The 15,395-nt window shown below is 43.8% G+C and overlaps 1 protein-coding gene across 4 annotated transcripts in view; it reads right to left on the bottom strand.

Moving 5' to 3' along the window:
- Positions 1 to 15,395, bottom strand: part of TULP1 (TUB like protein 1) — a 767,520-nt gene that overhangs the window by 432,751 nt on the left and 319,374 nt on the right. For 2 of the 4 annotated variants that reach the window (XM_069633446.1, XM_069633448.1), the window contains one exon: positions 9,372 to 9,489. In XM_069633446.1, coding sequence (XP_069489547.1) covers positions 9,372 to 9,489 — 118 coding nt within the window. Of the gene's footprint in view, positions 1 to 9,371; positions 9,499 to 15,395 lie in introns of all 4 variants that reach the window. The other 2 variants (XM_069633445.1, XM_069633447.1) reach the window with 1 other exon arrangement.

Genomic DNA, 15,395 nt, shown 5'->3' with positions numbered 1-15,395 from the left:
GATACATACGGCGCTATATAAATGCCAAGTAACATAACAAGTAACACAACATCAAAAGTATGCAGGTCGGCTACATCACGCCCCGCTGCAAGAGTCAATGAGTAACCGAAGACACATTTAAGCCTCACCTATACGGAGCAAGCCAAATCAGGTCCTGCATTGATTTGTGTATCCAGAAGGGGACAAGGCTTGGCAGTATGTGTCAGACTAACACCTCTGGTGCAGGTTGGCTGATTTGCATATGATTATCCCCACTCTTGTAATGGAAAAGGTCAGCTCAATTATGGATGTTGCTGCCACGGGAATTCCTTGAAGCTTTAGCTCAAGCATTTCCACTAGGCGTTTTTGATCTCCCACACTACACACATATACATGTCCAGACCTTTCATAGTATGGAAATCCCAGAAGCATAACAGTGTTATAAGTAATTATTCTGACTAGATGCATATTACTGTATTAAAAACATTACAAATATATATAATTTAGAAAACAACATGAAGTTTCTGCTTGAGTAGACCTAGGATTGAAAATTCAGAAAAAAACTGACAGGTGACAACATGTAGCCTTCGGCAGAAAAGAAGAGCGAACACGTCAATCACGGACACCGCAGAAAACTATTGTATACAGGGACATTGAACGTGGATTTGGCAAGGCTAAGTCCTTGCACCCCTTCTGTTTAATCTTCTCAGCACCAAGTTTTGTGTGACACCAATGCAGATTCCCATTGTGAGGGGTCGGCAATGTGAGGCGGACAACTCTTGGCTGACTGTTCAAAGTAGGCCATTTTATGAAATGATAAACGTTATCAAACGCCTCACTATCGCTACTCTGACGATCCTCCCGCAGTACAGCACCCCCAAAGTCGGGATCAGTAAGCGCCTGCCTTTCCCTGGCCACCTGGGAGGAGACTTTAGGTAGGGGTTTTATGAGGGTTCCATAGGTTTCATCACACCGTGTAGCCGGTAGTACTTGGCTACTCATATTGTCCTATGCTGACAACAGTGTGCTTTTGAGCCATACACCTGTCTTTTTACAAATGCTCGTGGATGCATTTATGAAGCATATGGGTACTTTGTGGCTAAATATGAATGGCAGTACATTGGCTACTATTGTACTTTCTAACAAAAGGGTTGGTGTATTGCCTTTGTTTGAATCCCAGTGGTGACTTTATTACCCAAGTGGGTGAATAGGAGTACCAGCGGTAGAGGTTTTTTAAATCCAACCTCAAACATGTTAAATTAAACAAGGGAGCCACATGAAGCAAGCCTTTGGGGGTATTTTTTAATTGTTCCCAAAAATGTGAGACACTAACAGTGAAGTTTGTGCTGCAGGTATACAAACTCAAGGTTCGATGGGTTGCCGTGTGGGGGCAAGCATCAGGGTTCTTAAGTATGTTGAGCATCTATAATGTATTTAGAACTCCTTTGGTAAAAGACTTTTGATCGTCCCAAAATCTGGTCACATTTTTTTGTGCCAGAATGAGCTGGCTCCGAGATTTTTGGAGGACCAATTTCATATAGCTCCTGTTCATCTTTTTATTTAAAAATGCTAATAAATCCCAACACCTATTTATTTGACTAAGTCAATATTTCCTGAAAATGGAAGAGGGAGCATGCCCAAAGGAGTCCCTGGATAGGTTATGTAAAAAAAAGAACTAAGTAGACCAAACGTGTCAAGGCATGGGGCTGATTTTTTCTATTTTCTATTTTAAAATTTTATTTTCTTTATTGTGTTATAGTCAAATGACTTTTCACAAATACATCAATACAGGATACAGAAAAAAGGACATCCACTATACATTAAAAAAAACACAAAACCTTAACAATACCACAGCCTAAAAACAACAAAAATACAAAAAAACTGTGAGCAAACAAAACAAAAGTCAACCAACACAACAACTTAATTATCACACATTTGAGTATTTGACTGAGATAATCAATTAAAAAGTTAGAAAGGGAATAAATGAAAATCATTTTCCCCTTAACATTTGATCAAACCTAAAGTCTTGAGAGATCTAAGTACCACCAATATCACGCTCAATTCATGGTCAGATGCTAATATTTCCCAGAAAGGGGCAGACGTCAGCCATTCCTCGGACGGTACAAAGCGACAACAATGTTTTATCGGAACGCTTTGGACCGTGTTACAATCTATTAGGATGTGCTGCAAAGTTTGAACTTGTTGAGAGTTACACAGACAACACCCTACATGGTCCCTTCGCGTTCTTACTCGAATCTCCGTTATCTCCCAGGTAGGAATGAGGTTTAAATTTAGTCTCTATTTGAGTACTTTAAGTAAGGCTACTGTGGGTCGTATCAAACCTCCTGCCTGTAAGGGGGATAAGGAACTGCTTAAAACCTCAAACAACTTTCATGAAACAATCTGCTGATACCAACGCGCCCAAACATGTGATAACTGGACACTTTGGCCTTTTTGATGGCCTTGAGCTAAATCCTGATGAAACCAGATGACAGAGTCATTCGGGACTATTGCCCCTTCTGTCCTAGGGAATTGGATTCTAGAATACTTGAAAAAACGTTTTGATGCCAGTTCTATAGGGGTAAAATTTTAAACAATGTCACAAAGCTTCATTGTTTATACTACGGACTATTCACCACAATGCACTGGGGCATTTATTATGTTATTTGTTACATGCTGCACTGGCTATACAAGCACATCGTTTGCTGAACCTAACTATGCCTTAACTTATTTGCCTAGATTAAGTATTTTATGGTGACTTAGTTTTGACTAATTTGAGTAGGAATCAGATTGGATTGGGAACAAGGTATGAAAGGAGTTACTTTACCAATGTATAATTATATTGGTTGTTTAATTTTAGACATATCTAAGTATATTTGGAGCATTTTGCTCTTCGACATGGATTTTTTATATTTGAAATTGTGAGTTTGGTGATGTTGACTTTGTTGTTTTCAGTGAATTGAATGTAGTATTAACTGTTGTATACACAAAGAATATTCATTATATATATGCAGATGTTAGGTAAACTTTCACTTACAGCTATTTTAGCTCTATATTTGTGGACCCCCAAACCTTTTGCTTTTGTTTCGGCCTCCTGTCCTGACTTTTGCCTTCTTCAGCACTCCACTGGGCTTTCGCTCCTTGTTAAGGGGAACTGACATATCCTTCAGACAGTCAGTATTGAGAACCTTTGTTTCTCTTATTCTTATGACTTTGTTGACACTTTTGGCAACTGTATTTCATTGCACAAAGTACATTACAGTACTGTGCAATGAGGTCCTTGCGTTTTCGGGCCCTAGGCATCCACTAAAGATGTTTTGGTCACTGGACAATGTGCCTGGTAATAGACTGGTGGCAGCAAAAGCTTTTTCATGTATTTTTATGAGTTTTTACTGAGCCATACCGCGCTAATCGTGTTTATCTCATGGCTGGTGGCTAGTGTCCGTCATGAACGTGCTACGAGGTCTTGTGTCTCCTCTGGCAATTTTGTCAGTTGGCCTTCCCCCTGATTTTTGTGGCCCGGGAAGTCCTTATTTGGGCATGCATTCATCCGCGAAAGCCGCCGCTTTTCACAGGCTAATGCATATCACGTTTGTAGTTCCCCAGGAAGTGGGCTGGGACTGTCTGGTCCCAATCCACACTACTGGTGCCAGGATGTCTGGTGTGCACGAGAAGGGTGCAAGCAATCAATGGACTTGTGGATCTGAGGAGGGGTCCTGAATGCAGAACCCCGTGGGTCCGAATCACCCTATACATGGAGTCAAGTGTCCAGATAGAGAGGCAGACTCAAGGAATATTCAGAACCATGCAGAAGAAGGATTTGCACCCTCAGGGCGCTGCTGTCCCGGTAGAGCCCTGCTTTGTGCTCGATCACCGAAGGCCTGCAAAGCATTGTCTTATCGTGTTTTACCTCAAGCTTTGGGTGAATCCTAGTTCGCACTGCAAAGCATCTTCTTGCCAAAATACGCGGTCCCAGCTGCATTGGGCCACGAGAGAGAAGCGTGCATCAGCCTGCGAGACTTGGGTGCCCCTGCGTCACTGTGCGACAGTGGAGGTCCTTTCTGGCAATTTTCCCGCCTTTCTTCAAGTGTTCTGAGACCAGCTGCATCAGTGCTTCCTTTGTCCTGCAATCAAGATGAGAGCTACAGATCCAGTTGTAACTCGGACCCGCATCTGCACCAGCAGTGCCTGTGCACTTTGAAGCTCAATCAAGGGTGGCATTTCGTACTCCAGGAGACCATCTCCAAACCTGCCAAGTTTGGACCCTGAGTGAGCTAAGGGTGGTGAGAAATCATACCACATACCGGTGGCCCCTAGTTCATCCATTCCCTTTTTATGCACAAAGGATCCCTTGTGGTCCTTACCTTGGCTTGGGTGGCCTCCGCTAACTACGGTTGTCTGAAAGTTGGGAATCATTTTGTTCTCCGCAGCAGATCCTCACCTGACTCTTGGAACCTGTTTTCTATGCTTCAGAATACTCTCTCTAACTTTTTCTCCCCCTTGAATATAGTACTTCGTGTCTTTACGCACGACCGAGTGCTTTTACGCGAACACCTGACAAGCCTCCAATCTTCGTAGGGCTGGACGTAGGGTTATCCATCTCGGAAGTTTGCCAATGTGATAACGTTTGTCTGTTTTCCCTCCTTATAGGTTTTGGTGGGATTCCACACTTTACCGCATTTACCAAAAGTGACTCTACATGTATTTTACATAGTGTGTGTTTAAGTAGTGATATTACTGTTTTTTCCATTATTCACTTGTGTTTGTTCTGGGCCTAACAAATTGTATTATATTTTTGATATACTACTGTCTAAGGGTAATAATGCTTGTCGTCCTACTGCGTGTGCTCACAGGGACGTCATTTAGGGGTCACCAGAGGTCGCAACTGCGACCTCTGAGGTCTCCCTTGCGACCTATGTGGTCTCCCTTGCGACCTCTAAAAAAATAAAAATTGGTAATGCAAGCTCCTGGGCTTTGGTCAGCACCATGTGGCTCTTTACTTCTGGGGTGGCTGGCTTTCTTGTTCAGGCCCCTTAAAAAAGAAGAAATATAAGAACAGGAGTGCCACAAGTCTAACACTTTGAGCACTGACCCTAAATAAGAAAGAATAGGAATACCAAATAATGTGTCTTTCTGTAATTCTATACAATAATTGCTAGACTCATTAAAGGTTTATTTCAGGCACACTTCAGGGGGTGAGTCACTCATTTAGTCTGTTCTTAAATGACTCAACTCAGCCTTTCATCCATCTGAGGTCGATAAATGAGTACCAACACAGGTTGGGTGATATTGGGTGTATATTTTTTCTATATAAAGCGCTTAAGTGTAAGGGCTATATAATAACACATCATTATCATTTGGTCATGGACGTCTCCTTGCATTCACAGTATTTGGTAATATGGGCCTATACACACTGATCTTAACGATACATATGGCGATCCATTCTAGTATGAAATGTACATCACATTATAGTGATATTGTAACCATATTTTTCGTAGTGTACAATGCTATGTGATGCCGTTGTTTTGTCAACAGATGAAAGGTCATTTTCCATCGCTTCCCGTGATATCACTTTGGGGTGGGGTCAAATTACATCACTTCCTGTGATGTCATCAGGGGTCAAGGGTTGTGTAATGTCACTTCTGCTACCCCTGGCATTTGGTGAAATGACATCCCTGTGTGCTCATCCAAGACCTCAGATCACCCCCACTTCTCCTGGGGTTTAGCCTTGACTGCTCTCCAAGCTACCTTGAATTGTCCTGGCTAACTTCACAGAAGTGTTCCCTGTTTCACTAACAAGAGTCACTTCCTAAACATCTGTTCACCCGAGCAGAGTTTATAAAACCATTCTAACGGTAAAATATTGTATGAATTTAATATGTATAGCTGTGTACCACTTTTATGGTTTGAATCAAATAAAATGAATCATATCAAATATATGACTACACTGACTCCCATCTTTGACAGCACTTATAGTTTACAATCAGATATTTTAAACCAGCTATTCTCGTGAAAGTTTTCAAAATTGAAGGAGCCCCTGTGAGGGGTCAGAAATGTGAGGCGGACCATGTTCTAACGTTTTCTCAACAAATGCCATTTGATTATATTTAAAGGTTGAATGAGCGCCTCACTATCCCTACCCTGACGAGGATTTCCCTGCCTAAAATATACTAAAGGAGACACTCTAACAAAGGATATCCCTCCCTCACACTTATACATATAACAAATGAATAAGGAAATACCTGGCAGTCCAAAATAACAGATAATTGAATTCCTAATGTAACTACAGACTCTCTTCACAACATGGGCGAATTCCCCTTCCCTAAGTTTAAACATGATTCTGTGCCACAGTTCAAGACAAGAATCCAAGGAAATCCAGGATTTCAATAACATTTCCAACACAGTCGTATGCCACTTCAACTTGTCAGCATAAAGTTCCAACAAAACAAGTATAAAGCTTTTCCTGCTTGAACAAGTTCTTAGTTCATAAATAATCATATTGGTCATGATGATTTTTGCCACAGCAAATATATTCCAAAGAAATATAGTTCCTTTGCGACAGCTTTACTCAGCTTCTCTTTCAGCACCACAAACAATATAAATGGTCTCTGTCAGAAACACTCAGTAGCACTTCTCCAACTTCCACCTGACTTACTCCCATGCCAGGCTTACTTCTCCTAAGGTCTGTAATATCGGTATACTCTCCTGCCCGAACAACGTTTCACAACAGCAGTGCTTTCGTGGTTTAGATCATCTGGCGAGAGGTTCATAACAACTTCACAGTGTTCAACAAATTGTAGCTTCAGCACTTGCAACAACTCTTTAAGGAAAACAAGATTCACATGTGTGCTAAGTGCCAAGCACGAGTATGCTGGTCCTTTTTGCATAGACTTGCATAATAGCCTGGCACTTAAGGGGTTCATATTCTTTTACAAATGATGCTCTTCTCTCTTTGGATATCTCTTCCCCAGAAGAGCAGCCTTTTTTCCACTCTTATTTCCCCACAACACCAGTAACCAATGACTGCCAATGATAGGGTTTCTTTCGGCTTCTCCCCTGGCTTTGGCAATGAGAATTTCTACCAACTTTCACCAAATGCTGGACAAAGTATGGGCAATAAGTCTCCCCCTTTGCAGACCTTTCATTAGACCCCTTCTGCTGTTGTCAATGTTGGCTAAATTGCTCTTGCCTAAGTATCTCTTGGCTTGGGCAATGCGTGTAGGTCATAGCTTTACACAATATTGTCTGCTTGGTCTGCTGGGTTTTCAACAGACTCGCACCCTTAACATTACAGTCATTCGCCTTGGTTAAAAAATGTTGCTATTCATTAGTTAGAGATTTGAATTCAGCTTTGGAATCTCTTTCACTTCTACACAAGTATCTCGTCTGCTTCTGTTCAATCTGTCAGTATTCAAAATTGAGTTCTGACCTTCCGTCACTCCTATGTGAGCGCTGCTCACTCGCTGGTTGCCTACCTGAGCCACGCGAGGGGGAATGGAGCACTACGGGGACACTACAAGCTTGTGAACTCACCAGGTAAGCCATGCGCCTCCATTTCCCTTGCCGCTGGCAGGGCTTCTGCTTTGGTGACTTCTCGCTTCTCAGCAAACTGCTTCCTTCAGTCTGCCTTCGCCCCACCACCTGTATTTGGAGCGTTCTTTTCTCAAGAGATCTCTTGATGCACGCCAGACACCAGACATCTCCTCAAGGCCCTCAGGTGCACACCAGCCACCTCAGACAAGCTTCTTTCTTGCAACCTCCTGCTGTGCAACCTCTGCCCTTCCAACTCCGGGAGGCACAGACCCTGTCAGGACCAGCAGCTGCAATCTGCCACACAGGAGTCCTGGCATCCTCTCTCTCTCCTCTAACTCCAGTACAGGCTGCTTGCACGAGTCACGCTGCTGCTTCTTACGGCTACTACTCTTATCCTGCTCGCTTGGCCTGCACCTGAGGGGGCATTGTAAGCCTCTCAATCTCGATCAGGTGTGGGTCATTGGGATTAATGATTTGACTACTCCTGCAACATTGCACCTCTTCCACTCTCTTCCTTCTCCTAGTACCTAGGGAATTATGGGACTTGAAGTCCCTAATGACAAAGCTAGTTTTCTGAGCTTCATTTGTACTTTTAAACACACCTTTGTTCCTCCCAATATTCTTTAAAGGAATTTCCTAAGAATGAGTCACCAAACTTGATTGAGAAGGGCCAGGCAATTCTTTTAAGCTGTTCTTGTTCATAGACTTTCGTTCACTGTACCTTTGGGCATCGGAGAGGTCTTTAGCTTTCCAAGTTTCAAGATTTTTGTAAGGAGTTTTCTAATTGTATTCACCCCTATTTGCAGGTGGATCTTGTGGAATAGCAAGATGATTATTGTAACAAGCTATTGCATACTTTGGCATTGTAGAGTTATCCTCACTACAGGAGGACAAATACTGTGTCTCATCCCACGGAGTTCTCTCATTCCCCTGGGCCTTTTCTCATCCCCAGTGATCCTCCCACAGAACAATTGTAGAGTTATCCCCACTACAGGAGGACAAAGACTGTGTCTCATCCCACAGAGTTCTCTCATTCCCCTGGGCCTTTTCTCATCCCAAGTGATCCTCCCACAGAACAATTGTAGAGTTATCCTCACTACAGGAGGACAAATACTGTGTCTCATCCCACGGAGTTCTCTCATTCCCCTGGGCCTTTTCTCATCCCCAGTGATCCTCCCACAGAACAATTGTAGAGTTATCCCCACTACAGGAGGACAAATACTGTGTCTCATCCCACGGAGTTCTCTCATTCCCCTGGGCCTTTTCTCATCCCAAGTGATCCTCCCACAGAACAATTGTAGAGTTATCCCCACTACAGGAGGACAAATACTGTGTCTCATCCCACAGAGTTCTCTCATTCCCCTGGGCCTTTTCTCATCCCAAGTGATCCTCCCACAGAACAATTGTAGAGTTATCCCCACTACAGGAGGACAAAGACTGTGTCTCATCCCACGGAGTTCTCTCATTCCCCTGGGCCTTTTCTCATCCCAAGTGATCCTCCCACAGAACAATTGTAGAGTTATCCCCACTACAGGAGGACAAATACTGTGTCTCATCCCACGGAGTTCTCTCATTCCCCTGGGCCTTTTCTCATCCCAAGTGATCCTCCCACAGAACACCACCCCCAAGGGCAGGATCAGAAAGCATCTGCCTTTCCCTGGCCACATGGGTGGAGACTTTAGAAAATAAGTGAGGAATCTGTAGGATTCACCAAACCCTCCTACCAAGAACATCCACAGTCAAATAACCTGACTGTGGGATGGTTCTTATGCAGAGGGTCCACAACTACATTTTAGCTCAATTCCATGGAAGGTGCTGTTTCTTCATCATGTTTTTCGAAGGTAAGAATGATAACTTACTCTGAGAAGCAGCTGTGGATTGTTCAGAGGGGCTTTGATCTTCAGATTTTTTCACTTTTGATTTCTTGGCTTTGGTCTCAGACGTGGCCTGAACTTCCTGCTTCTCTGCACGCTTCTTCTTTGGTTTCTAAGACAATCGTCACCCTGGTTCACACAAAATGGGGATAAAAATAGTGAGACAAACATTAAAATATTAAGAGCGCATGGGACAGGCATCCACAAAGGGACGAATAAAAGCATAGTGATATGGATATTAATGAGAATGAAAGAAACACTCAGAGCATAGATGATAAATAGCGATGCAAACTTTGAATTGAAGTACAAGGGGGAAAATAAAACCAGTAATGTGGGAGTTGAAAGATAAACAATGTGGAATAGATAAACAAAGGTAGAATTTGAAAAAGCGATAGGTGTATTGAAAGATTGAGGGAATGGAACAGACATACAGAGGTCAGACATTAATAGTGCGCTTGTGGCGTATTGAAAGATTGAGGGAATGGAACAGACATGCAGAGGTGAGACATTAATAGTGCGCTTCGGGAGTATTGAAAGATTGAGGGAATGGAACAGACACACAGAGGTCAGACATTAATAGTGCGCTTGTGGCGTATTGAAAGATTGAGGGAATGGAACAGACATACAGAGGTGAGACATTAATAGTGCGCTTGGGGAGTATTGAAAGATTGAGGGAATGGAACAGACACACAGAGGTCAGACATTAATAGTGCGCTTGGGGCGTATTGAAAGATTGAGGGAATGGAACAGACATACAGAGGTGAGACATTAATAGTGCGCTTGGGGCGTATTGAAAGATTGAGGGAATGGAACAGACATACAGAGGTGAGACATTAATGGTGCGCTTGGGGCGTATTGAAAGATTGAGGAAATGGAACAGACATACAGAGGTGAGACATTAATAGTGTGCTTGAGGCGTATTGAAAGATTGAGGGAATGGAACAGACATACAGAGGGTAGGCAGTAATAAAATCACGGCAAAAATATCGCCTTTACAAAAAGTTGCAGCAAAAATGCTGTGGTTTGAGCCGGTAAAGGTGTACCCCGTATACCATTTAAGGAGAGCGGGGATGTCCCCCGCATCCTTTACATGGATTGCGGCGGCAAAACCATAGCCTTTTTGTCGTGATTTTTTTCATGGCCATTTTTTGCCGTGATGTTAACACATGGAAATATACAGAGGTGAGACATTAATAGTGTGCTCGGGCGTATTGAAAGATTGAGGGAATGGAACAGACATACAGAGGGTAGGCAGTAATAAAATCACGGCAAAAATGTCGCCTTTACAAAAAATTGCAGCAAAAATGCAGTGGTTTGACCCGGTAAAGGTGTTCCCCATTATACCATTTAAGAGGAGCGGGGGTGTCCCCTGCTCCCCTTAAATGGTATAATGGGTCTGGGGGTTGCGGGGGTGTCCCCCGCATCCATTACATGGATTGGGGCAGCAAACCCACAGCCATTTTGCAGTGATTTTTTGTATAAACGGCCATTTTTGCCGTGATTTTAACACATGGAACCCTACAGAGGTGAGACATTAATAGTGTGCTCGGGGCATTGAAAGATTGAGGGAATGGAACAGACATGCAGAGGTGAGACATTAATAGGGTGCTTGGGGCGCATTGAAAGATTGAGGGAACGGAACAGACCTACAGAGGTGAGACATTAATAGGGTGCTTGAGGCATTGAACGATTGAGGGAATGGAACAGACATACAGAGGTGAGACATTAATAGGGTGCTTGAGGCATTGAAAGATTGAGGGAATGGAACAGACATACAGAGGTGAGACATTAATAGTGCGCTTGTGGCATTGAAAGATTGAGGGAATGGGACAGACATACAGAGGTGAGACATTAATAGTGCGCTTGTGGCGTATTGAAAGATTGAGGGAATGGGACAGACATACAAGCTTAATATGGAAACCTATTTTTTTAGATGTGTTATTTCAACCTCCTGTACCAGTCATTTTCTGCTTATATACCGTCCCCCTGGACCTATAGGACACTTTGGGAAAGCTTTATTGGACTTAGTGGCGGAATATAGCCTACAATATACCTTGTAGTGCTAGGTGACCTCAATCTCCGCTTCAATCTCCCTAGATCAAATGAGTTGAGTTATTTTTTGACAGCTTATCTGATCTTGACCTGCACCAACTGGTCCTAGGCCCCACCCGCATCCATGGTAATACCCTTGATCTGCTATTTTCGAAGGACTCCCTGCTATGCCCTGGGATCACCGGACCAGTAGTATGGTCTGATCACCATTCAGTAACTTGTGTATTTAAATATGTGAGTCGCCTCACTAAGCTCCTACCTCCAAAAATCCTGTTACGCTCTTGGCGCATGGTCGATACTAAAGTACTCAGCACTCAAATAACTACTAACTGTGCCCTTTTAAGGCCACTATCGCTGAGGTCACTTTCGCAATCTTTTCTGGATGCTGCAGACATCTGTGCCCCGTTGAAATTGGTTCAGGGTCGCAGGCTACCCTCTCAACCCTGGTTCTCGGAACAACTTAAAGCCGCCCGCCTGAAATTAAGGCAGACGGAACATAAATAGCGCAAAAATTATGATTTCGAACTTAGAGAATCATATAAATCCTGTCTCTCAATCTGTTTGGCTGATATCAAAACGGCCAAAGCCACCCTTTTCTCACAGAAGATTGAAACAGCGTTGTGTCAACCAAAAACTCTTTTTTCTATTGTGAAGTCATTAGCCTCCTCTGAAACCCTCACTTCTAGGGTTAAACCCTCTCAAAAATTGTGCGATGATCCCTCTTTTCTTCATTAATAAGATTGAAGTCATCCGCACTAATATATCTAAATCCCTAGCTATATCGACTCCTAATGCTGTCAAGCTACCGTCCACTCTCCCCTCTTCACAGAGGTGGAAGTCCTAGCTGCTATCCAAAGAATTAAATCATCCTCTCGTGAGGATGCTATCCCGATCGAAATTATGAAGAACATCGCTCCAGATCTTTTGGCAGTACTTACATCGGCAATAAATAATTCTTGTCAATCAGGACTTGTCCCCCCAGAGTTAAAATCTGCGAGGGTTGTTCCCCTTCTTAAGAAGCCCTCACTTGAGCCCACGGTCCTGACTAATTTTCACCCTATCTCCCTGTTCCCTTTCCTCTCCAAACAATTGTAATCTCTCATCACCCCTCTGCTATCTTCTTTCCTGGAATCATCAAAGGTCTTCAATCCTACACAGGCAGGGTTTAGACCGGGTAGAGGCACTGAAAGCGTGCTTGTGTCCGTGCAGGATGATATGTCCAGGCTGGGTGATTCTGGTGGGGTTTGTGCACTGATTTTGCTAGACCTTTCGGCCACGTTCGATACAGTCGACCACCCCATCCTGTTGTCACGCCTGGCACAGATTGGAATATCTGGCCAAGTCCTTGCTTGGTTCACCTCTTTTCTATCGGACCACACCCAGACTCTCGCTATGCCTCTGTTCCTTTCCTCGTCCTGGCTCCTCAGTTGTGGTATCCCGCAGGGTTCTTCACTATCCCCAATCCTGTTTAACATTTATATCTGGGCACTGGTATGCCTCATCCACGCCCACGGCCTCAACTGTTACTCGTACGCCGACGACACCCAAATCTTGATCCGCTTAGATCAGGATCGAGCACAGGTGTCGTCGTGCCTTTGTGACTGTTTGAGTGCCATTGGCGATTGGATGGACCATAACTGGCTCAAGCTTAACGGTGAAAAGACCGAGGTATTGGTGGTGGGCTGTCCCTCGAATCTCTCACTTTGGACCACCGTCTTCTGGCCCGCTTCCCTGGGCGCTCTCCCCAGTCCAGTTGGTAAGGTAAAAAACCTGGGTGTCATTCTCTCTGCCTCCCTCTCTATGTCAAAACAAGTGACGGGAGTCTGTCAAGCTAGTCACTACCAACTCAGGGTTCTGAAGAAGTTTCTACCTATGATACCCGACCCTATGCGCCCTCCTGTAGTCGCAGCACTAGTTCTTTCTCGCTTGGATTATTGTAATTCGCTATATCTGTCGCAGCCTATCGGCTTCACACAGCGGCTACAGCACATACAGAATCTGGCGGCTAGACTGGCTATGGGCACCCCATATGGAGCTCACACCTCCCCAGTGCTGCGCTCACTCCATTGGCTCCCGGTTTGCCAGCGTGTCCATTTCAAGTCCCTGTGCATAGCTCACCGTGCAATACATGGCCAAGGGGCTTAATTTTTGGAGGTTACATTTTCTCGCTATCTTCCAGAGCGGGATCTACACTCTTCCACTGCAGGCTTCCTTGTTGTTCCAAGATTTAATTATACTAGGGCCTTTTCCATAGCCGCAGCCAACCTCTGGAATGGTTTCCCCGCCGCTATAAGGAAAATTCCTAACCACCTCGCTTTTAGAAGAGCACTTAAGACCACTCTTTTTTAGCTCTCTAATCGGTGGCTCTCTCTGACCAGTCCTCCTCTTCAGCGCCATGATGCCTTCGGGCGACCGTGCACTTTACAAATGCAGAGAACATAACATAATATTGGCCAACAATGTTGACAACTTTGACCAAAAAAACGGACCCAAACTACCATTTTGCGTTTTTTGGTTCTGGCATTGCCTTATAGGCCAGTTCAAGCCTGGTGATGTGCAGCAGAGAATAAAGTCAGTGGACTGGCAGCGGAATGTCCATGGAGGGAAGGTTCTGTGCACTGGATAATAAATATGTTGTGTGGACACAGAAATATGGAGGGAAAGGGAGACATGTGCAGAGCGGATGTAAGATCGAAGGGCATTGAAAGAGGGGGATTGAGCAATATGCAGAGAGGATAGCAAAGAGATGACCATTAAAAGGCAGAAAGAGGGAATAGGAGAGTCTTACAGAGAGGAGGATCAAGACACAAAGATGAGAGCCCATTGGCGAGGCATGCAAAGGGACTAGGAATAGGGAATTAATGAGATGTACTGAGAGAAGAGTAAAGTCAGTAACAAAAACAGATATTAAAGGATGGAGAAGATATAGGAGAGACATAGAATGGGAGATAAAATCACACAGAAAAGAAGCTCAAACCAAATAAAAAACCTGATGGAGACCTACGAATGGGACAAAGGAGAGCCCCATCCAAAGGTAGAGAGACACAAAGAGAGGAGAAAGTAATGACAGAGAGAGGCATCCAAGGATAGAGAGAGTATGGGCTAATCATGACTAAAGGACAATACAGACATAGGAGAAAAAGGGCATTAAATAGACCGTGCATGAGAGTGATACACTGGGATACCAAAGACAAAGGAACTACCATCCAAAGATGCAGAGAAAATGGCAGAGGCATAGAAAGGAATATAACGACTGAGGATCATCAAATCCTTAGAGATACACAAAGGAGAATAAAGACTTATGGGGACTTCTAAAGATGGGGAAAGCATGGAAGATACATAGAAATGATACTGAAGTCAGTCACATGGCATACAACATAGATAAGGAGGAGACATGAAGAGGAAAAGAAAGGCAGGGATAGACTGGTCCTCAAAAGATAGAAAGTGCTTGGGAGCAACACGCAGCAGAGAGAATAAACACAGGTGGACATTGGTAAGGGCTGAGCCAAATGGATGGAATATTACAAACAGAGGGGCATCAAAATATTGAGAACATGGGAGAGATAAACAGAGGGGGGTGCAGATGGTGGGTGGTTCAAAGAATAGCACCTGGGAGATGCCTACAAATAGGAGAATAAAGACTGTTGACACAGTGGACATCAAAAGACAGATAAAGAATGGGAGCTACAAGCCAAGGAGAACAACGTCAAGGCCATCAAACGATCAAGGTGGCACGGAATAAATACACCATGGGGAATAATGACAGGTGCATCATTCAAATGACATTAAACAGCTCTGGAATTAAGACCTATGGAAACAAACTATAGAGGTCATGCAGAAGATACATGCAGGAAAGAGAATGAAGAAGAATAGACAATGAAAGCCAAAAAGAGGTAGATCATAAGATAGAGGTGGTAGGGGAAGAAAAATAAAGAGGAAGTAATACAACAGTGTGGG

The sequence above is a fragment of the Ambystoma mexicanum genome, chromosome 13, assembly GCF_040938575.1.
Source record: "Ambystoma mexicanum isolate Mex_15411 chromosome 13, UKY_AmexF1_1, whole genome shotgun sequence".
NCBI lineage: Eukaryota > Metazoa > Chordata > Amphibia > Caudata > Ambystomatidae > Ambystoma > Ambystoma mexicanum.
This window is presented reverse-complemented; position numbering and strand designations above follow the sequence as displayed.